Below are 23,985 nucleotides of genomic sequence, written 5' to 3'. Positions count from 1 at the left end.
CTTTTTTTGTTCTTCTTCGGAAGCATCCTGGCTATTCTTGGCCCTTTATTTTTTCGTTTACATTTAGAATCATCTTTTGCTACAGTTTGTTTGGATTTTGATTAGGAAGCGCACTGAATCTACAAGTAAACTTGAGAATGAACAATTTATGTAAATTTTAATTATTTTTATCCTTGAAATCTCCATTTATTTAGGTTTTCTTGAAATCTCTTAATAGAATTTTATACTTTGTGTATAGAGATCTTGAATATCTTACTGTATTTATTCCTAGCTAGTACATATTCTCTGGTATTATTATAAGTGAATATTGTCAGTTTAATTACTTTTTCTAGTTCACTACTGCTGTAAAGAAATTCAGCTGACATTCAGATATTCATCTTATATCCAGCCGTCTTGCCAGACTCCTCTTTTTTCCTAATAATTTATCTGTAGTCTTTTCTATAAATCATATCATCTATAAGGAATGTTTCCATCCTCCTTTCTAATCCTTATTTCTCTGATACCTCTTTTTTCTGTCTCTTTGTTTCATACCAACTGGGACCTCCAGAACAGTGTTGACTAGAAGTGGTGATAATGTCCACATTTATCTCACTGTTGACTTTAAAATAAATGCTTCCAGTGTTTCTCCATTAAGGGTGATGTAATTTCTGTAGAGCATTATTAAATATGTATTAAAACGTTTCTATTTTATGTAACCATTCTTCATAACTAATTCACATAGTATAATTTATAGTTGCAAAAGTTAGTAGAGTAATAAAATACCAGTTTTGAATTACCTGAATTATAGGTAGGTATATGTGATCACTCGATTAATAAGCTTTTTAAAATTTTATTTTTTTAGTCTAGTACTTTAATTGCACATGTAACTGAATCCTATTTAAGTAAGCTCAATACACACAAAAAGACACATTAAGCATTTGAAAAAGACCTTGCAAACTAACCATTTAAAATATCTTGACTGAGCAAGGTGGTTCACGCCTGTAACCCCAGCACTTTGGGAGGCTGAGAAAGGCGGATCACTTGAGACCAGGAGTTCGAGACCAGCCTGGCCAACATAGTGAAACCCCATCTCTACTAAAAATACAAAAATTAGCTGGGTGTGGTGGTGTGTACCTGTGGTCCTAGCAACTTGGGAAACCAAGGGCACAAGAATTGCCTGAATCTGGGAGGCAGAGGTTGCAGTGAGCCATGATTGTGCCACTGCGCTCCAGCTTGGGCAAAAGAGCGAGACTGTATCTCAAAACAACAACAACAACAACTTTACAATGAGTATTAAAAGACATGTCGTAGTTCTTTGTTAAAATTTGAGGTGTCATTTTTATATGATATTAAATGGTGTATTTTTGTTTATATAAAAATCAGTCATTGACCTTACAGAACAACAAAAAATAGGTTCACCATAAGATTCCTTTAATGTGAAGATACCTTAATACATGTAAATTTGGCAAAATGATTTGATTTACTATACTTAAAGTTGTAACACATGTATAGATATACGTTAGGTATAGTTCTATCTACTTCTCTCCATCCTTCCTCTCTCCCTTCTTTTTTTCTTCTCTTTGAAGTTTCATCTTAGGATCATAGTATCCATAGATTTGTTTGTAAAAGCCTGTTGTTATTTTTTTTATTTTTTATTTTTTATTTTTTTTTGAGATGGAGTCTCATGCTGTCATCCAGACTGGAGTGCAGTGGCATGATCTCAGCTCACTGCAACCTCCACCTCACAAATTCAGGCGATTCTCTTGCCTCAGCCTTTCAGGTAGCTGGGATTACAAGTGTGCACCACTACACCCAGCTAATTTTTGTATTTTTAGTAGAGACGAGGTTTTACCGTGTTGGCCAGGCTGATCTCAAACTCCTGACCTCAGGTGATCCACCCGCCTCAACCTCCCAAAGTGCTGGGATTACAGGTGTGAGCCACCATGCCTGGCCATAAAAGCCTGTTCTATTGTTTAATGTGGGTAGTACTGTTTTCTTTTTATTCCAAAAATTGTAGAATTGTACAGCTGGGAAGATCTATATTCTTTAGCCCCTTCTTTTACAGGTAAAGTTAATGGAGTTACTGAAAGATGGTAGACTCGTCGACGTAACAGTGCCCCAGCGAGTAAGCTATTATAGTACTCTGCATTTGAAATTTTGTCTATACCATAAAATTATTTGGGAGGAAAAAAAAAGAGGTTGCTTTATCTTGACATTGTCTTAATAAAAGTTGCTAGTTTTAATATATTATCATACTTCAACTATTTTATTCTAATAGGCAAGGTCTTAGACCTATTCCTGAAGCAGAAATTGGATTGGCGGTGATTTTCATGACTACAAAGAATTACTGTGATCCTCGGGGCCATCCCAGTACAGGTAATTAAAGCATGATTTCATTGATTCGTTAACAACTTTATTATGTAAATTGATAAGCTAAATATACGTTGCTTATATACTTGCTAGGGCTGAGCATATTCACCATATTTTAAAATTCATCCATTTATACTTTCATTTATTCATTCTGTAAATATTTCTGGCTACCATGTAGCAGACACTGTTATGAAGTGGTAAATAAAGTAAGATCCTTATTATTGTAAACTTTATGTTCTGAAGATCAGGATTTAGTAAACAAGCAAACAAACATACGTAATAAGTTCAGATCGAGCCAAATATAAAGACAGGTAAAACGAGGTGAGATATGTAATAGTGATGGTAGTAGGCTGTTTTAGATAGGTATTCAAGGAAAGTCTCAAGTGGTGACAAATGAGCTGTGTGTCCTGAATGATGAGAAAAGGCAGCTTTGTGAGGATCTGGGTGGTGGATAATTCCAGATAGAAGGAACAGATCACTCTTAGGTTTGGGTGGAGAATTCTAAGGGTCAGCAATGTAAGAGGAGATATGAGTAGAATGCTGTTGTGGAAATCTAGATGTGAAAGAGCCTGGTGCCTTGGACCAGCATGATAGTAGTAGAGATGCAGAAAAATGAACAGGTTCAGGATATATTTTAGAACTAGACCTGGTGGGACTTTCCTGTGGAGGAGTTAGAAACGACTCCTAGGTTCCTGGCGTAAGTAACTGGGTGGATGGTGGTGCCATTTACTGAGATGAAGAACGTGCGTTATAATAATCTCAGTGTTAATCACGAAAGCCAGTGTATTCAGAGACAGTCACTATTTCCCCTTTATTATTTAAAACACATTTCCATAGTTTAAAAAAAATTTTTAATAAGCTGTTGTAAAAATGGTTTCTTTATTTTCTTCTTGCTTTTTTACCTTGGAGATTTTTACATTTATTCTCTCTACTAACTTTTCTAATTTGCCTAACTCTCAGAGCATCCATTCTGTATTCCTATATATAATTATTTGCTTCCTGGATTTGTTCTGTAGTTATTTCATCAGCAGCTATTGAACTTGGGCAAAAAGAGACAAGTTAGAGAACGGCACCACCGCATTGCACACTCCGAGGAGCACCATTCACTGTAGTCCATTGAATGGCCACTATGGAGTCAGTCCGTGTATCTCCTCATGCTCTGCAACCTTGGTTTAAACAAGTAAGGAATGTGCTAAGCTAAATTTTGGAAGGAGTTAGCTGTTAGGCCTGATGACCAGGAAGCTATTAGATATGTCGATCATTAGTAACCATGAGTAGTAATAATAACTGCTGCCTCTGGAGTGTGCAGAGACTAGAGTAAGCACTTTACGTACATTATCAAACTTTAATCTGCAAAACAATCCTTATAAGATAGAGGGAAGGGCATCATCTACTTTTCGTAGATGAGGGAACTGACGGACAGAGAGGTTAGGAAATTAGCTGGAGGTCACATAGCAAGTAATTGGTTCAAACTGAGTCTTAAAGCTGTTGTGACATTATTACATTGCAGTGCAAATGGCTTATATTTTAATGTGTGACGTTTTGAGAAATGGTGGTGTAGGGATGATTGGGAGCTGGTGCAAAAGGATAGACATCTGATAAAATTTGACAGGCTGTTTTTTTATTATTTGGATAAGAATGTTTATTCAAGTGCTATCTCTACCCTATCCCATTGAGTATACTAGATATGTTTGTGTCTGCACATAGGTAACCTTCAAATACACACAGTCCTAAGTGCTTGTGAAGTTTTAAATATATCCAAATAACTTATTTTGGTGGAATTGTGATATGATTAATATTTTCACCAAATTCCTAGAATTCATCCATAAAGTGAAAAGCTAAAGACCAACTCTTCAGACTCCTGGCAAGGAAACTTTTTAAATGTGGACGCCAAAGAGAGCCATATTCTTGGAGGAACTACTCCTTCCTTGTCTATTAGAAATATGCCCAACCTTTAGAACTAGCAGGTGCTGTACATATTATTTTGTTGATAGATTTCTGTTCTGTTACAGAAAAAAGACCAGTATCAGTAATTTTAGGCTTTAACTACAACAAACATGTAAAAATGGTGATTAGGTCTAAGTTAGTAGCTCCCCTTGTCTCAGCACCCATTTGGGGTCACTGTCCTGTGTTTCTGTTTAGCAAATCAATTCTCAACTAGATATTATGCTTCAGAAGCAATCTTTAATTCAAATGTACATTCTCCATGATTCAGAACATTCTGAAATGCATCCTAGACATCTGAGTTTTTTGGTTTGTTTTGATTTTTAAGCTCCTGTTTCCGATACAAACTCCAGAAACCACTAAATTAGAATAATCTTGGGAAGAAATGAACTAGAGAGGAGTCTTCTTTTATATAAAAAGAAGCAGCACTCAGACTGGAAACGTTGGTCATTTTTTATTCTTCTTTTTCCGTTTTATCACCAAGACCTGAAATTCTCACTCTACAGCTTCTACTCAAGAGGTCTGTGACTGTCCCCTTCTCACAGCCAGTGCCCTGTTTGAACCCTCTACATCCTTCTCTCTGGAGAGCTGATTGTATTAATAATTGCCCTAGTAATGGTCCTTACTCCAAACTCATCTCTACAGTTAATATTTCACTATGCCACTATTAAATTACCTTCTCTTTTCTGAAAAACGTTAACTAGCTCTTATTATCCACAGAATAAATCTCCAAGACCCTTTGTCTAGACTTCTGAGTCCCCAGTAGTTTAGCTGCAGCCTTCCTCCTCCCATCCTCACCTTTTTTACATAGCCTCTCTACAGAATACATGTGCCATATTTTTTATAGTTCCCACACTTCCTCACCTTGATCATAACGTTCCATTCCTAGAATGCTCAGTACTGCTCGTCAAAATCTGACTCATTCTACAAATGATTACCTCCTTCGTGAGGTTCTTCTAAATTGTTTTCCCTCCCAACTCCTCCAAGTCAGATTTAACTTTTCTGTTTCTATGCTCAGTAGCTCTTTTGCATTCCAGCCGGAGTTTCTTCCTACTTTGGATATAACCAGTTGTTTGCACGCCTCTTTCAGCCACTAGATATATTGTAGGCTCTTACTAATTTGGAATCCCCTAACAGCAGCAAGCATGGTACTTGTTTGTAGTAGGTATAAATATTTTGCATAATTGAACTAAGCTATTGGTACACAAGATTATGTTTTCCAGTGTGGAGCAACAAAATTTTGTCACCCACTGTTGAAATTGTGTTTATAGATGAAAGGGCCTTAGAGATCATCTAATCATTCTATTAAAAGATAAGGTATATCAAGGCCAAGAAAAGTTAAGGTCTATAACTACTTCATGGCCAAGCCAATTCTAAAATTTGATTTTCTGACTACCAGACTAGTACTTTTTTCTAATGTGTTATTTCATATAGAAACAGAGCCATGAAAGTGAATTAAAAAGTACACTGTAAGTAGTATTACTAGCACATTTTCGTAGGTAGGTTTATGTGGGTTCCAAGTCATAGTCCTCTGATACTAAAATAATTTTATAGCACAACCTCTTTGGGGGAAAAGAGTGAATGCGTCTCCCTTCTCTCTCCTCCTTCCTTTGTTTTTATATTCACTCTTTTGTTTATTCAACAAATATTTATTGAACATTTGTTACATACTTGTGTTATGGCAAGCATTTGAAATAAAGAGGTGAATAGATGAGACCAAGTTCCTGCCTTTATGGTATTTTTAACAAGGAGAAAATTGTAAGTAATCTGTCAACAAACACCCGTTATTTTTGGGTCATCAGCTTATTATTATTTCATAAAGTCTCGCTCTGTCACCCAGGCTGGAGTACAGTGGCATGATCGTAACTCACTGCAGCCTTGAATTCCTGGGCGCAAGCAATCCTCCTGCCTTAGCCTCCTGAGTAGCTGGGACTATAGGTGTGCACCACCATGCCCAGCTAGTTTTCAATTTTTTTGTTGAAGTCTCACAATGTTGACCAGGCTGGTCTCTTTAACTCCTGGCCTCAAGCAGTCCTCCTGCCTCATCCTCCCAAAGTGCTGAGCAGCAGCGAGCCACCTTGCCAAGCCTATATTAAATTACTCAGTGATTATATAAGCATTTATAATTGTTACTCTTTCCAAACTTATGTGCAAGTGAAAATGAATTCTAGAGATATGTGTCTTAAAGGAGATGCCGGTGAGCTTCTAGAGGTCACGTCGGGAAAGTGGCAGAAGTCACTTAAGTATCTGAATTTAGAATTAGTAATAAATATTTATTAAGCACATCCTATGTCACAAGGACCTAACAGAATAATTTAGCTTAGGTATTTAGTAAACATCAACTTAAAAATTTTTTCAGTTAACAGTTTAATCTGTAAACTTTTTTTACATCTACTCTATACCAAATATCACTCTAGGTACTGGTGATATAGAAATATGCAAGACTTAGTCCTTATTCTCAAGGATACACCAGTCTAACAAGGGAAAGTAGCAAGTAAACAAGTAAAGTGATGATAATGATAACAGCTAATGCTGACACAGTGCTTACTATGTTCCAAGCATTTTTCCAGGGGCTATTTAACCCTCCAAACAACTTTGTGAGGTGGGTGTTATAATTATTCTCGTTTTATAGATGAAGAAATGGAAGCATAAAGAAGTTAAGTGACTTGACACAGGTCACCCAGCTAGTCATAAGTGAATTTTGTTTATTGTTTTTTTTGTTTTTTGAGATAGGGTCTTAGGCTGGAGTGCCATGGTGCAATCATGGCTCACTGCAGCCTTGACTTCCTGGGCTCAAGTGATCCTCCCACTTTAGCCTCCCAATTAGTTTGGACCGCAGGTGTGTGCCACCATGCCTGGCGAGTTTGTTTATTTTTTGTAGAGATGGGGTCTCCCGGTGTTGCCCAGGCTGGGCTCACACTCCTGGGCTCAAGTGATCCTCCTGCCTCAGCCTCCCAAAATGCTAGGATTACAGGCATGAAGCACTGCACCTGGCTTGAATTGTTAATAGAATGATGTGCATGGTGATATGGAAGCAGAATTGGAGAGCTCTTAATTCAGTGTGGGAGATTCAAAAAAAGTATTCCAGGCCGGGCGCGGTGGCTCATGCCTGTAATCCCAGCACTTTGGGAGGCTGAGGCAGTCGGATCACGAGGTCAAGAGATCGAGACCACCCTGGCCAACGTGGTGATACTAAAAATACAAAACACAAAAACAGCTGGGCAGGGTGGTGCACGCCTGTAGTCCCAGCTACTCGGGAGGCTGAGGCAGGAAAATCGCTTGAACCTGGGAGGTAGAGGTTGCAGTGAGCGCCAAGATCGCGCCACTGCACTCCAGGCTGGTGACAGAGCGAGACTCTTTCTATATAATAATAATAATAATAATGATAATAAACATTTAAAAAGTGTTAAGAAGAAAAAGTATTCCAGAAGGGTGGCACTTGAACTGGTAAATAAAAAGATGAGGTAATCATTATGGTTTTCTGGAGTAGCCAAAAGTTTATGTCTAAGATGGTTTTACATGATTTCTTTCAAATAATGTATTCCTTATGAAAATAAAACCCATTGATTCTGATTTGTATAGATGGTAGGGTGTGTATACTTTCTGTGGGGGAATAAATGTAATTTTTTGGCCCACTGACTTAAAAGATAATTTGAATTAGAATTTGCTTATTTTATTTTTCTTTCAGTTGATAATACTGTAGCACAAAGGGTCTGATGTAGCTTAAAAATGATTTGGTTTAGATAAGCCCGTCATAGATGCCAGCAGGCTGCTTATAGACTGTTTTGTGTTTGTTGGTGCCACTCATTGGAGAAAACCATGTGCAGTATTCCCTAGTTAATCCCCTCAGCATGGCATAGTCTAACAGTTTTAAGTGACCAGATGTTCATCTTGTATCTCGCAGTTGTGATTATTTCTTCCTATTTGTGTGATTTACAGGATTAAAGACAACAACTCCAGGACCAAGCCTTTCACAAGGCTTGTCAGTTGATGAAAAACTAATGCCAAGCGCCCCAGTGAACACTACAACATGCGTAGCTGACACAGAATCAGAGCAAGCAGATACATGGTAAAGCTTCTTTGTCACCAAACTATTGTTATTATTCTATCAATAAATTAATAGTGTATTCAGGAAGTAATACCTTTATCAGGTTGTCTCTTGAGAGAGAAAGCATGGGAGAGTGGGAGCCCCGGGAAAATGATATCTTAGGACAAGGGTCAGCAGGTTTTCTGTAAAGGAGCGGCGAGTAGTTATTTTCGGTTTTGAGGACTGTTGATCTCTGTCCCAGCTCCTCAACTCTGCCATTGTAGCATGAAAGTGGCCATAGATGATATGTGGTCTTTCTCAAGAGACAATACGTAGTCTCTTAAAGACAAGGATACTTTCCAAGAAATGCTTCCTTACACAATTTCGGCATTGTGTGAACATTTAACAGTGTGTTGACATAAACCTATGTTTATGTATATAGAGTACTATATGCCAGGCTATATAGTATAGATAGCCAGGGGTTCCTAATCTCTCAGCTGCAGTGTCAGTCCATGACCTGTTAAGAACCAGGCCACACAGCAGTAGGTGATAAGCGGGCAAACTAGCAAAACTTCATCTTTATTTACAGCTGCTCGCCATTGCTCGCATTACTGCCTGAGCTCCACCTCCTGTCAGATCAGCGGCAGCATTAGATTCTCATCGGAGCGCAAACGTATTGTGAGCTGTGCACGTGAGAGATCTAGGTTCTGATGATAATCTAATGGCTGATGATCTGTCACTCTCCCATCACCCTCAGATGGGACTGTCTAGTTGCAGGCTTAAGGCTTGCACTGGTTCTACATTATGGTGAGTGGTATAATTAGTTCATTATATATTACAATATCATAATAATAGAAATAAAGTGCACAATAAATATGCTTGAATTATCCTGAAACTGTTTCCCCCCTCTCCCCACACCGGTAAACCCAGAACCTCACCAGGAAGCTGGTCCTGTTGCCAAAAAGGATGGGAACTGCTGGTATAGCCTATTTCTCCTAGGCTACACATGTATATGGCATGTTACTGTATTGATACTGTAGGCAATTGTAACACAATGGGAAGTATTTGTGTATTTAAATATAGAAAAGGTACAGAAAAAATATTGTATAAAAGATAAAAAATGGTATACCTGTGTAAGAAGACACCGTGAATGGAGCTTGTGGGACTGGAAGCTGTTCTGGGTAAGTCAGTGAGTGAGTGGTAAGTGAATATGAAGGCCTAGGACATTACTATACATGATCGTTGCCTTATTAGCACTACATTTAGACTACACTAAATTTATATACAAAAAACCTTTCTTCAATAATAAATTAACCTTAGCTTACTGTAACTTGTACTCTGTAAACTTTAATAATACTTAGCTTAAAATACTTAAAATATTGTATAGCTGTGCAAAAATATTTTCTTCATATTATTCATTAAGCTTTTCTGTTTTCAAATTTTTATATTTTGTTTTACTTTTTAAACTTTTTTGTTAAAAACAAAGACATAAACATACATGTTAGCTTAGGCCTGCATGGGGTTAGGATCATCACAATCACTGTCTTCCACCCCCACATCCTGTCCCACTGGAAGGTCTTCAGGGACACTAACATACATGGAGCCGTCATCTCCTATGATAACAATGTCTTCTGGAATCCCTCCTGAAGGGACTGCCTGAGACTGTTTTAAAGTTTTATATATGTGTGTGTGTGTGTGTGTGTGTGTGTATATATAAAAGAAGGAGTGCATTCTAATGATAAAAAGTATAATATAGTAAATACATTAACCAGTAACATAGTCATTTGTTATCATTATCAAGTATTATGTATTGTACCTAATTGTATGTGCTACTGTGCTATACTTTTATATGATTGGCAACATAGGTTTGTTTACACCAACATCACCATAGACACTTAATGGGTTGCACTGTGCTGTCAGTAGGTGATAGCAGTTTTTTAGCTTCTTTATAATCTTATGGGACCAGCATCGTATGTTGCAGTCCATTGTTGACAGAAATATCATTATATGGTGTCGGTGACTGTAATTGAAAGTTTTGTGTTCTAATAACTGTGTTTATAAAAATAAGTGGCAGACCAGATTTGGCCTACAGGCTGTAGCTTGGCAACTCCTGTCTTAGGATAGTTTTTTTATTCCTTGCAAATGTACATAGATGACTGGAAAGAGTTGTTCAATTTATTTGTAACTGGTGAGATAAGTTGGAAATACATGTATTTGTATTGTATGATGTTGCCTATATTTGAATATCACTTGTAATTTTGAAGATACTTTATATGTGTCTATCTACCTATTTAAATAGTTAATAGTTGTCCATAAAGATAGTTTTTCTATGGTTCTTTATCTGAAGAGGGGTTTTATTTTGTTTTTTTGAATGGGAGGGGTTAGTGCTTTTATATTATTTGTTATTTTCTGTTTATAACAGTATGTTTTTTTATTTTAAATATTACATAATGAAGTGTTCATATTAAGATACTTAAGATACCACTATATTAAACCATATTTATTTTAATTTTTGCTACACTCATATTGAGGCCAGATTTAACTTTTTCAAGAGAAATTGTTAAGGTTTTGGAAGTTGCTTGAATGACAGCCTGACCTTTTTTTTTTTTTTTCCTGTAAAATAAGAATAGCAATGGCAGTGTCTAATTTAACCATACTTTGTAAAAGTAAAAAGTATGTAAAAGTATACTCTGTGCATGTGTGTTTAAAATATTTTTCTGGTAATCTAGAGTTATGTTCTATTCTAGAGCCTGCCATCTGACTGAAATATAATCATATCAGTTCATTTACAGTGACCTGAATATCTTATATGTGATTTTATTCTGATTTTCCATTTTTAATAAAAAAGTACTATAATAATATAATAGTAAATAATAATGAAAGTACCATAATAATAGTGATTTTATGTGGGAATAATTAAAAATTTTTAAACAAAACAGAAATTGCCTAGGATTATTACCTAGTTTAACTTATAATAGGCTATCCTCAGTTGGTATTCTTTGTGTGTTTGTCAGTTGTCTATAGTAGAGCAACAATATGTGCTCTAGGGGGTGAAGAAGAGTAAGGTATCATCCTTTGCCCAGGTAATAAAGGAATTGCTTTCCTGGGATGGTAAAATATATTCAGTGTATTTTTGTCTAAAAATTATCTTTTAAAATTATATTACATTAGAACTATTTAACGATCTTTGTTTCTATATTAAAGTTGCTGTAAACTAGATTGTTTACCTTGCATTCATTTCTTTTTCTACAGGGATTTGAGTGAAAGGCCGAAAGAAATCAAAGTCTCCAAAATGGAACAAAAAATCAGAATGCTTTCACAAGACACACCCACTATAAAGGAGTCCTGCAAAACAAGCTCCAATAATAATAGTATGATATCAAATACTTTAGCTAAGATGAGAATCCCAAACTATCAGCTTTCACCAACTAAATTGCCAAGTATAAATAAGAGTAAAGATAGGGCTTCTCAGCAGCAGCAGACCAACTCCATCAGAAACTACTTTCAGCCGTCTACCAAAAAAAGGTCTGTTTTTGATAACTTCTCTCATGTCTCTGGAAAAAAAATATGAAAGTTTTTTTATCCTGTTGTAGAATGGTATTGTCTTTAGTCTGTGCTGATTAAGTATGCTTCTTCTGCTGCGGCTTTTTGACCCCTTTCCCTCTCAGAAATGTCCCTCATCTCCTTCACTAGAGCCACTAGACAGATTCTCCTTTATCTCCTTCTATGCATATACTTACGTGTTGTTTTCCTTGCCGCAATTCTCTTCAATAAGAACTAAGCTCCCATCTCAGTTCTAAAATCACATTTCTGCTGGTTTTCCTTGAGAACCGCTCTCACTCCCTCTAATACCATATTCCATCAATTACTTTCTCAATTTCCATATTTTGAATATATTGATCATCCTAGATTTTTTTCTTCTGTTTTCAAAAGTTCAATCTCACCTTTATTTTTGAAAACCTTCTCTTGACCTGGTTTCTTCCTCTAGCTACTACTGCCTTTTGTCTTATACCGTCCCTGTTAAGCTTCTCAGAAAAGATGATGTTATTTCTCCCATTTCTGTATGAACTTTGGAGGACTTCTTTTCTTCCCCCTACTGCTCTTTATACTCTGCCTTCAGGTTTTGAGACTTTATTACTGACAATCAACATATTTGGCCCTAACTTTTCCTTTAACCTTTACTTCTTTTCCACAGGGGTTTCATGCTGTTTCCCCAGTAATAGAACTAAAAACTTTTTCTGTCCTCTCACCCAGTGTGATTTCTTTTTTTTTAGTAAAATAGCTTACATTGTTACAATTTTTGACTCTTTGTCCTCTGGCTCCTGAAATCAGTGTTTTTGATTGTTATTTTCAGTGTCTATCAATCCCTCCATTTCCATCTATTGCCAGGTTCAAATTCTGACCACCTAAATTATTACAAAAACCTCTTGATTGGTTGGTTTGTCCGGTACCTTGGCATTAAATTAGTGTTAATAGAACATTGGGTTGACTATTCTAGTTCAACATGAATCCAATAAACTCCTGGAGAACAGAGTCCCAGGTCTTTGTGTCCTCTATGGGCTTAGTGCACTTTGCATAAAGTGTTTGGTATTTATTGAATGAATGATACAGTATTGTATAGGAAACTTTTAGTGATATATTCACATAGCATTTGCAGTATACAGTCAGTACCATATTGTAGATTTAGTCACTCCGACTTACTATCTTAAATCCGTCTCTCATTAACCCATCAGGTTATATTCCCAGGGTAATTTTCCCTGCCCACAACCTTACTACATTGTAAAGTAAGCTGCTGTTTCCTGGCAACATGTTCTTTGTATTTTTATATTTTTCTACCTTTTCCTGTAATTATCAACTAATGCAACTTAAGCAGAGAAGATAGCGATCACCATACTGCTTTAGCCACAGGGTCCATCAGTTCTATCAAAACAGCAGAAATGTGAGTTCTGCACTGTTTTCAAAGGTCTATTTGTTGATTTCCAGTAATAGTGTTAATTAATAAAATCAAGAGTACATTGTGAACTAAATGGAGGGAGTGATGAATTTTGCCAAACTAAAAGATTACTTAGCTGTGTTCATTTTCTTGTTTTGTTTTCTTCTTTTTTTTTTTTTTTAAATCTAAGGGAAAGGGATGAAGAAAATCAAGAAATGTCTTCATGCAAATCAGCAAGAATAGAAATGTCTTGTTCTGTTTTAGAACAAACACAACCTGCTACACCCTCATTATGGCAAAATAAGGAGCAGCATCTATCTCAGAATGAGCCTGTGGACACAAACTCAGATGATAACTTATTTACAGATACAGATTTAAAATCCAGTGTGAAAAATTCTGCCAGTAAATCTCATGCTTCAGAAAAGCTAAGATCAAATAAAAAAAGAGAAATGGATGATGTGGCCATAGAAGATGAAGTATTGGAACAGTTATTCAAGGACACAAAACCAGAATTAGAAACTGGTGTGAAAGTTCAAAAACAAGAGGAAGATGTCAATATTAGAAAAAGGCCAAGGATGGATATAGAAACAAATGATACTTTCAGTGATGAAGCAGTACCAGAAAGTAGCAAAATATCTGTAAGTAACATTTTAAATGAGAGGTATAGTACATAGAAGCTTAGAATGTTAAAAGGTACTTTTGATTTTGTATTGACAGTATGAGCATCCATTAATGTTTTTAACACTCAGTACTATAGGAATTTGTAGGTTGATAAGGTGAATGGTAAATGTTAAAAGTACAGTGATTCTTCGGTAGTGTAAAATAAATGACCACAAATTAAATTTTCATATAAGATTGTTTTAATAGATTTCCAAATTAGGCTGTACTATTATAAAAGACATTTGGCTGTGATGATAAGTGTAGGAGATGGTTCAGTATAAGAAACAGGCACAGAAAGATGAAGTTAGTAAAACTAAGTATCTACTCAATAAATTTTTAGGATATGACATCACTAGGAATTTGCATTTTCATTTAGGTTTTTTAATATCCTTGTCTATTTTCATGAATGTTGATAATTTGTCTTACCTATTTTGATCTATGAAAACACCTCAGATTATTTTCTTTTTTATATACATCAGTAAGTTGATCTGGCTATAGATTTGGTAGCTCTTTAGATGAGAGCACAGACCTGATGAAGTAAAATTTTAATATTCTGATCTCCAACATGGTTTCATTAGCTCCACTCATTCATGGCTGTGGTAATCCTCTCCTATAACATCTGCACAATAAGGATAGGAATAGGCGAAAGGATAGGATTAAGTGAATGGAAGTTATAGTTTATTAGCTAAGCAGTTGAGAACCTAGAGTTTATCAAGGACCTTATAAATCTATAACTACTCCTCAAAAAACAGAACGTTATGTCCTATTTGGCCTGTATATTGTTATCTTCATATAGGCAAGGGTATCCCCATTATTTGTTACTTCTTCTGAGTGATCCTAAATGCCCTTCTGTGGACCAGCTGCATTGGAGTCAGCTACTAAGCTTTTTGAAAATATAGATTCCCGGGCCAGAGCCCCAGAGATTTTCATTCAGTATATCTGATTTTCCTTCCCAGGATAAGTTCCCTCATTGTGTTAGCTAAGAATTCCTTTGATATTTTTAAAAATTCTAAAATCAGTGGCTTCCATGAGATAGAATCTTTTTTCCCCTATAAAAGTAGCCTGGAAGTAGATTATCAGAGCTGCTTTCCATGGTATTAATTTACTAGGTGTCTGTCTTTCTGCTCTTTGAGAGGATACCTCCAGCCATCAAGTCTACTTTCCAGGGAGGAAGAATGTGATGATGAGGGGACAGGGTAAAGGCCTTTCCAGCTGAATTCTTACCTGTTTTCTAAGGAGCTTTCTCAGAAACCCAACTTAATAACTTTTGTTATTGGCCAGAATTGGATATAATTTAGCCACTCTCTATCCTCAGTCTAGAAGAGTCTGGAAATGTTTTAAACTTGGCACATTGCTGTCCCTGATTAAAGAGTTGTATTTAAGGAACAAAGAGAGAATGAATGTTGAATTACCAGATTCCATTTTGCAGCCAGAGTGAGAACTTCGGAGACAGAAGGTTTTTATTTTTTTTATTGTGAAGGATTTAAGACTACTTTCATTTCACAGAAGCACTAAGTGAAACAAGAGATTTATATATTCTATAAGTCACTTCTGTATCAATTTCTACTATGGTGGAGAGCTAGGTAAATTAGTTTAATGTGACATTTGTTGAAATACAAGACATTATTTGCTAAGTTTAATACATTTGCATATGTTTGTAAAGCTATCTTTATTCTGTTGCATTATGGATTTACATTATTACTTTAGTTCCAGACTGTTTCAGAATCTGTATTCAGTTACTTAATATTACAGGTAAGTGTTTAGAAAGTTAGGCACTTTTTACATTACTTTGGCCACAGCTTTGGAAATGCATTTCCCTTGCTGTGCTCTTTTCTCCTCTGATTTTCTCTGACATGTTCTTACGTTCTTCAGTCTTCTTGTCCTAGTACGTACTTTAATCTTTTTTTGTTTTTTGAGATGGGGTCTCGTTCTGTTGCCCAGACTGGAGTGCAGTGGCGTGATCTCCGCTCACTGCAAGCTCCGCCTCCCGGGTTCATGCCATTCTCCTGTCTCAGCCTCCCTAGTAGCTGGGGAGTACAGGTGCCCGCCACCACGCCTGGCTAATTTTTTGTATTTTTAGTAAAGACAGTATTTCACCATGTTAGCCAGGATGGTCTCAGTCTCCTGACCGTGATCCGCCCGCCTTGGCCTCCCAAAGTGACTTTAATCTTTTTTTAAGTAGCTCCCCCCACCCCCCTTTTTTTCCCTTAAATTCCATCCCAGATTAGTCCACTGCTACGGTGGCCACAAATCTGTCTGGAGATGGTTGTGGTTTTAGTTTGTGACAGCTCTCTTTGGCTCATCCTGAATGACTGCTAATGAATTTTCCTGAAGACCTATTTTCACTGCACATTCTCCCAGGGCTTATGTCACTCAGGGCACTGGGCGTTAGAGCACTGACGGGGAAACACAAGAACTGAGCACTGTACACCCTTGACATGGGAGCCATCAGACAGTCTTTCATAGACCAGAACTTTCATTTAATATGTAAGGTTTATATGAGGTATAATGATATCAGGAAATATAATTATTTTATTTTGCCCTGTGATCCTATAGCATAATTCCACTTTTCCTTTATTTTACTGTTTCAGAATTCGTGACATTCTAAATGAAAATTACAGTACAAAATATGTTGTAGTAGGCTTTTGGAGAGAGAATAGCAGTTTAATTGCAGTATCTGTGATTGAGATACAGTTGGCCGTCTGTATCCATGGGTCCCACATCCTCTGATTTTATCAGCATGTGATTGAAAGTATTTGGGAAAGAAAATGCATCTGTACATGTACAAACTTTTTAAAAATTATTATTTCCTACCTAACAACTATTTACATAGCACTTACATTGTATTAGGTATTATAAGTATTCTAGAGATGATTTAAAGTATATGAGAGGATGTGCCTATGTTATATGCAAAATTTATGCTATTTTTTATCAGGGACTTGAGCATCCATGGATTTTGGTGTCCATGGGAAGTCATGGAACCAATTCCCCAGGGATACCATGGGATTGACTACTACAGGTTAAATCACTGTATTCTAGCACTATAATATTTTTAGTAAGAATCTGTAATAGGTACAAAAGTGTTTCTGTTTTCAATGTAAGGTTATTTTTAAAAACTGTTTATTTTGAGATAATTGTTCACATGCAGTGAACCCTTTACCTAATTTCCCCTGATTGTTACAGCTTGCATAACTATAGCACAGTATCACAACCAGGAAATTGACATTGATAAAATCCATCAACCTTACTCAATGTGGGTTTGTTTTAAATTATTTTATTTTTGTTATTTTAAGAATTTGTGTGAAAGTCCTTGTTAACCTCATGGATTAAAGGAATTGGTGCTTAATTTTTTTAGCTGCAGAAGTGACTGTCAAGAGAAAAATACTTCTTAATCCTTTAATTTAATTTTTTTGCAACTTTTTGAAGGCAAAAATTGTGATACTTCTCTTTGGTGTTGGAATCCTTAGCTATATATCAGAAAGGCACTTTCCAAAAGATGTTGATGGTAGAACTGTCATTTCTGTTTTTGGATCTAAATTTAGATTATAGCATGTCTGTAAGATTTCCTATCAGCTGAAATGGAAAATTATTAGCTTAATATTCCTGCTAGGATTTTATCCTTATATGAATGATAGCTATGCATAGATAGCTGTGTCTTGGCCTTACTTTCAGTTTCACAGTCTCCATAAAATGCAAAACTGACTCAAGATCCTTAACATTCTTCTTAACAGCATCCCCTGTATCTATAGTATATTTCTCTTCACTTCATTCCACCCTCCTATCTCAAGTTAAGCATTTTTATTTAGCGTTTTTTCAATACTCATTAGTAAATTCTTAAAACTATAGCATTTTCCAGTATCCTGTAGTAATAGCTACCACTTATTGGATACCTTTATTATATTTACAGCAACCCTACAATGCAGTAGTTAAACACACCTATTGAACACGTGTGGAAACTGACAGTGGGAGTTATTAAGTAACTTGCCAAGGTCACATAGCTAGGTTTGACAACTGGGACTTAAACACAGATCTGCCATGCTCTTTTGACTGTTCTTTTGTCAGCTTTCACTGTGTAATTCACTGAGTTATTCCATGATTGTAGGCATTGGGCATCTACCATGAAAGGCAGTTTGAGAAGAGAAGTTTGATAGGCATTGAGGTAGAATCCCCAAGACTTGGTGATTTGCTTATATGGGAAATAAATAGATAGGAAAGGATAAAAGATAATTTCCAAGCTTATAGTCTGAGTATCTAGGTAGGTTTTATGATTCTCTGAGTTGGAAAATCAAAACTTCAGGAGGAAGAGCAACTTTGAGAGAGTAGGGCAGGATGGGGAAAAGGTACGTAAAGGGAGTTTGTATTCATGTATAAAGGGAGTAAAATGTTCTGATTGTGTTAACAACTTTCTGTAAATTTTATGTGAAAGTACTCAGCCTAAGTAAAATGGCACGTGATAGGCCTGGAACATACATTTAATCCTATTGATTAAAATATCCTCTTTACTCTGTAGGCAAGCACAAAGTACATTTGTTTTTCTGCCCTTTCCAACTTCCTTTTTAAAACTTTCATGACTTACTGCTGTATTACTGAAAATGTGATGTAAAATGTTAGGTCCCCCACTTTGCATCCAAGAGAATTGTATCTCAAGTTAAGCATTTTTCATTACCCATTTATGTAATATTGTTTCGTCCAGAACATGATCCAGACATGTTAATGTGAAAGGTACTGTGACTATATGCAAGGCAGTCCACTTTTATTCCAGACAAATATCTTGAACAGTTAAAGTACCTGTTTCTTCTTTAAGTGTGATTTAAGACACTATTGAAAACTTGAATTCTTTTAAAATGTTTTTTTGATTATAAAAGTAATACACGATCATACAGACATGTATAAAATAAAACAAACTGACAGTTTGTTGATAATCCTACCATCTACAGACAACCATGGTTAATATTTTAGTATTTTCTCTTTACATTTTATTTTGCAGACTATTAGTGAAATTTTGTAGTCATTTTTAATTTACTTATAATCATTTTCCCATACTGTTAAATATTCTCTAAGCATGTGATTTATGTGGCTTTAGATTGCTTCCAATTCTTTGCCCTGATACTACAGTATCTCTTTCAACATATATTTTCATCTCATAATTTCTTTTGGAAAGCAGTTGAAAGCCAAATGCCTGGTTATACATAACATGAATATCTCTTAAGTTTTTAGAAAGGAACCATTTAACACTTCATCTTATTCAAAAGGTCAAGAAGTGATATAAAGGTACAATTTTATAACTCCTATGAACAGTATTTTTTATTTTATTTCTTTAGCAAGAAAATGAAATTGGGAAGAAACGTGAACTCAAGGAAGGATCACTATGGTCAACTAAAGAAGAAATATCTGTGAGAAACGTTTTATTAATTTTTTACAGATTTGGCTTACAGAGACTGTCATCTCATCAGTTTTTGTCATTTTACATTCTTTGGATTATTTCTCTTTCTTAATTTTGGCATACTTCATGATTGTGCCTGGAAATGGATCGATCATATTATTATTTCTTTCATTTATTTATTTATGTTTATTTATTTTGAGATAGAATTTTGCTCTTGTTGCCCAGGCTAGAGTGCAAAGGTGTTATCTCAGCTAACTGCAACCTCTACCTCCCGGGTTCAAGCTATTCTACTTCAGCCTCCCAAGTAGCTAGGACTGCAGGCATGTGCTACCAGGCCCGGCTTATTTGTACTTTTAGTAGAAATGGGGTTTCTCCATGTTGGTCAGGCTGGTCTCGAACTCCCGACCTCAGGTGATCCGCCTGCCTTGGCCTCTCAAAGTGCTGAGATTACAGGCGTGAACCACCGTGCCCGGCCTGGATCGATTATATTATAACCATGATGCAGTGAAGAGTATAGAGAGAAGCCAGGGTATAATTAATTCCCTGCCTTCTACTCCTTAGATATGTGGCCTTGAACAAGTCATTTTCACATTTAAGAACCTCAAATACTCTATAAAATGAGGTTGATGCTTTTCTAGCAGGATTTATATCAGATAGAGTGATGGGTGGGAGATATTTCTAAAAGTTTAGGCTGTTCTTAATAATGTGCTGTTTACATTCTGTCACTATCAGATGAACCTTTTCTTCTGACTTTCCCCATTTTTTTTTCCTTTTTGACTGCTTTTATCTTAGACCTATTAGCAACTTGCATATTAATTACATAGTTACAGCAGTTAAAAGAACTAAGATGTCAGCCTTAAGCAGCTGTAACAATGTTGATGTGTAACTGACTAGTTAATAGTAAATGACATGAAGCCAAGAATCTCATCCAGCAATTGAAGGATAACAGGAAGGACTCTTCAGGCGAATTTAACAGCCATTAATCTTGAATTAAAAATGGCTTGTCAGTTAATGAGATAGTATGTCCAGAATTAATGATTGACTTTTTTGAGATATTAAGAGTAATAAAAAATACAAACTATTGACAATCCCAAAAGTTTAAGAAAAGTAGATGAGGATCTGTAGAACAGGGTATTTTATAATCTCAGTGTACAATTTTAATGAAAAGCAGACAATGCTGAGATTTTATGTCAATAAAATATATATCTGGAGGTAAATTATTTACTGAGATGATATTTATTAGAATAACTACTAGGTTAAAAATACTTCACAGTTTTTAGCCTTCTATCACAGATGAGTATAAATGTTTCCAAAGTTAGAGAGCATTTGAGTAATTTTCTGATTTTGAATTAGATATGATTTGATTCCAAATACAAATTCAGGTATGAGAAATAAAACATTTATACTAATTTTTTCAGGTATTTGAACTTTTTTCTATAGATTCCCAAATGACAAGTGACTTTTCTTTGTTATTGCTTCTCTTTCTTACCTATCCATCTTAACCCCATCTAAGAACAATGACAAACTTCAGGATGATAGTGAGATGCTTCCAAGAAAGTTGTTATTGACTGAATTTAGATCACTGGTGATTGAAAACTCTACTTCCAGAAATCCATCTGGCATAAATGATTATGGTCAACTTAACAATTTCAAGAAATTCAAAAAGGTAGGTATTTCAACTGTATCACAACAGGTCAGTGTTTGAAATGTTTTTAGAGATACCAATGATGCTAAACGAAAATAAAAGCAGTTTATGTTGAAAACTGATATTATTTCTTCTGCTTAAAATGCTTGAAAAAATTCTTCTAGGAAGGACATGAACTTACAGTTAATGAATATATTGGACACCTAGAATGAAATAGATTTCATCAAGATTGAATTCTTTACAAGTTGCTGTTTACCTGGTTTTCTCTACCGTAAGCAGAAAGTTTTTGTTGATAATCACAGGATCTTCTCTGTTAGTCTAATATTGGTCTACAACTACCCTAAGAGGGTTCTTTAGCTCAGGACTTTATGAAGATTAAAATGTATTTAAAATAACTGAACATATTTAATAATTCAAACTATAGTCTATATTTACGTATAAAACACAATATAAATATGTATGCTGAGTATGATCATCAGACCTGAGTTTCTGCTCATTAAGGAACTGATACTTATTTTTTCGGTAATGGTTAAAAAAAGACTTCTATCCAGTAGGTATTCTTTTGTTGTCTTACATTTGCTTCTTGCTCCAGACCTACTTCTGACTGCTAACCTTTACTTATCCATTTGATTAGAGTACAGTAGTTACTCAAAAGTAATTTTTGTGGAAAACTGCTTTCCTCTGTAACATGATCTTGTCATGACTGTGAGGTAGTAGAGGTTTTTCTCTCTACTGTGAGCATTTACTATTAACATTTCACAGTTAAATTAGTTCTACCTACTATAATAGTATCTAAAGGGTTCTGAACTCCATTCGATGGGAAGAATCTCTTCTACTTAGAGCAGAAAATGGAAATATCTTCCAGTTAAATGGCACCACGATAGCTTTTTGTTTAATACCCACTTTTTCTCACCCTGTATCTGAGGTTCATGAATAGCACAAAGGCATTCTTACTACATGGTTACTTCATGTTTAATATTGTGTTACAAGATCTCATAAAATTCAAAATACTTTTTTTATAGTTTTACAAAGAAACAGCAGTAATGTTTACTATTGGCACAGAGTGGTGTATTAACAATTGAAGAAGTATGAAGTGATATAAATTTCTGGAAAGTGGTTTGGAAATACTTAAAATGCTTAAAAATACTGCTATCCTTAACCAAGTAATCTGTTCTGAAACTATAGAAGAAATCCAATTCAAAATTTCTACAGGAGGATGTTTAACTGGATTGATATTAATGCAGGAATTTGTCTGAGTTTTTTGTATCTCCGAGTCATGCTGGGCCTGGTGGCTCACACTTGTAATGCCAGCACTTTGGGAGGCCAAGGCAGGTGGATGACTTGAGCCCAGGAGTTTGAGACCAGCCTGGGCAATATGGTGAAACCCTCTCTCTACAAAAAAATATAAAAATTAGCTAGGTGTGGTGACGTCTGCCTGTAGTCCCAGGTACTCAGGAGGCTGAAGTCGGAGGATCGTTTGAGCCCAAGAGGCAGAGGTTGCAGTGAGCCAAGATTACACCACTGTGCTGGGCCAGGTATCAGAGCCCCAGCACTGGGAAGTGGTCAACTCATGGGTTGGTAAAAAGAATTTACCGACAACAGTATAGATTTGAAAAAGGAAAGTTTATTAGAAAGGAAGAACACTGCAGAAGAATACAGAGCAGCGCTTCAACGAGAGGACTGAGCACACCATGGCGGATTGTCCTTAGGAGCATTTATGGACCTTAAGGTGGGAGTTTGGGATTGTAAAATGAGTTTCAGCATGGCATTCCAGAGATGTATAAAAATTTTAGTTACTTATAAAAGTTGAAAGAGGCCTGGAATCAGAAGCTGACTTTAGATACTGGGGAAGTTTGATTACTTCTAAATTCCCCACATAAGGAGTTTTGCCTCCGGTTAGCTTGTTTGATGGTCACCAGTTGGTCTTTGCTCCCTTCTAAATTGCTCAGAGAAGTTTTGTCTCTGGGGCCTTTTCAATGGTCACCAGGTGATTTTCTCTCTCCTCAGACTGCACTCTCCAGCCTAGATGACAGAGTGAGACCCTGTCTCAAACAACCCTCCCAATCAATGATATGGTGCTTTTTAAACTTTTAAAATACTGCTTAGGGGTGAAAAGAAATTTAAAATTCTCTTTCTACTTCATATGTTGGAATTTTAAAAGCATGTTACAAATATTAAGGAACTGTTACTATTAACAGTGGTATTAACTAATAAGTATTAACAATGATCTTGATAGGCATTTTCACATGGAATTTGCGTTTCTTAAAGCACCTCTTTACTTGTAAACAATTAAAATATCAATTGAAAGTGTAAATTGTTGGCATCCCCAACATCTCCTGCTAGGACTCAGTGAACTGGAAAGTTTTGAAAAAGATTTAAATTTTCATCAATATTAGAAAGAGCTTAAGCTTTGAAGTCGTTAGAACAAAATACAGTAGTGCTGTAAATTGTAGTGTTTGTGTTCATCTCGAGTTGCTTTAATTGTTAAATGATAAGGTAAGGCCATTTTAAAATAAAAATTGGAAATTAAAAGTGTTAACTTATTTTTAATACATAAATCCCATGACATGTCCAGATCTGTATATAGTAATAACTATAAAAGATAAGGGCGAAAACAGATGGGTTTAGAACAGAGTTATTGCTCTCTAACTTTTATTTGTAGAATATAAACGTCTTTGGCACTTATGCGTGATTTACCATCTTTGCTTTTTAATCTTTTTTTTAAAATGGTCATCTTTGTTGTTAATATGTTTTATCGTACTACTTTTATTATTCAATAGGTCACATATCCTGGAGCAGGAAAACTTCCACACATCATTGGAGGATCAGATCTAATACCTCATCATGCTCGAAAGAATACAGAACTAGAAGAGTGGCTAAGGCAGGAAATGGAGGTTAGTAGGAAGTGAGGCCCAGAAACTTGTTTAAATTGCACTTTGGTCCCTTATGATGGCCTTCAAGCAAATTCTTCTTAAAACCAAATTAAAATAAGTGACATAAAGTCATTCATTCAGGAAAATTCCTGAGTTACACAGCATTAATCT

General features: G+C 35.8%; 1 protein-coding gene across 4 annotated transcripts in view; it reads left to right on the top strand.

Moving 5' to 3' along the window:
• NBN (nibrin) overlaps nucleotides 1-23,985 on the top strand; it is a 51,382-nt gene that overhangs the window by 17,858 nt on the left and 9,539 nt on the right. For 2 of the 4 annotated variants that reach the window (XR_280037.4, XM_005563667.4), the window contains exons 8-14: nucleotides 2,258-2,355; nucleotides 8,233-8,362; nucleotides 11,573-11,845; nucleotides 13,444-13,891; nucleotides 19,235-19,306; nucleotides 20,810-20,962; nucleotides 23,722-23,835. Coding sequence is in view for 3 of the 4 variants with exons in the window: in XM_005563667.4 (XP_005563724.1) it covers nucleotides 2,258-2,355; nucleotides 8,233-8,362; nucleotides 11,573-11,845; nucleotides 13,444-13,891; nucleotides 19,235-19,306; nucleotides 20,810-20,962; nucleotides 23,722-23,835 (1,288 nt within the window). In the remaining variant the exon portion in view is untranslated. Of the gene's footprint in view, nucleotides 1-2,044; nucleotides 2,356-8,232; nucleotides 8,363-8,971; nucleotides 9,128-11,572; nucleotides 11,846-13,443; nucleotides 13,892-19,234; nucleotides 19,307-20,809; nucleotides 20,963-23,721; nucleotides 23,836-23,985 lie in introns of those variants that run through there. The other 2 variants (XM_073999071.1, XM_073999072.1) reach the window with 2 other exon arrangements.

Source organism: Macaca fascicularis, chromosome 8 (assembly GCF_037993035.2).
Source record: "Macaca fascicularis isolate 582-1 chromosome 8, T2T-MFA8v1.1".
Classification (NCBI taxonomy): domain Eukaryota; kingdom Metazoa; phylum Chordata; class Mammalia; order Primates; family Cercopithecidae; genus Macaca; species Macaca fascicularis.
The sequence above is the reverse complement of the archived record's forward strand: the minus strand, read 5'-3'. Positions and strand labels throughout refer to the sequence as shown.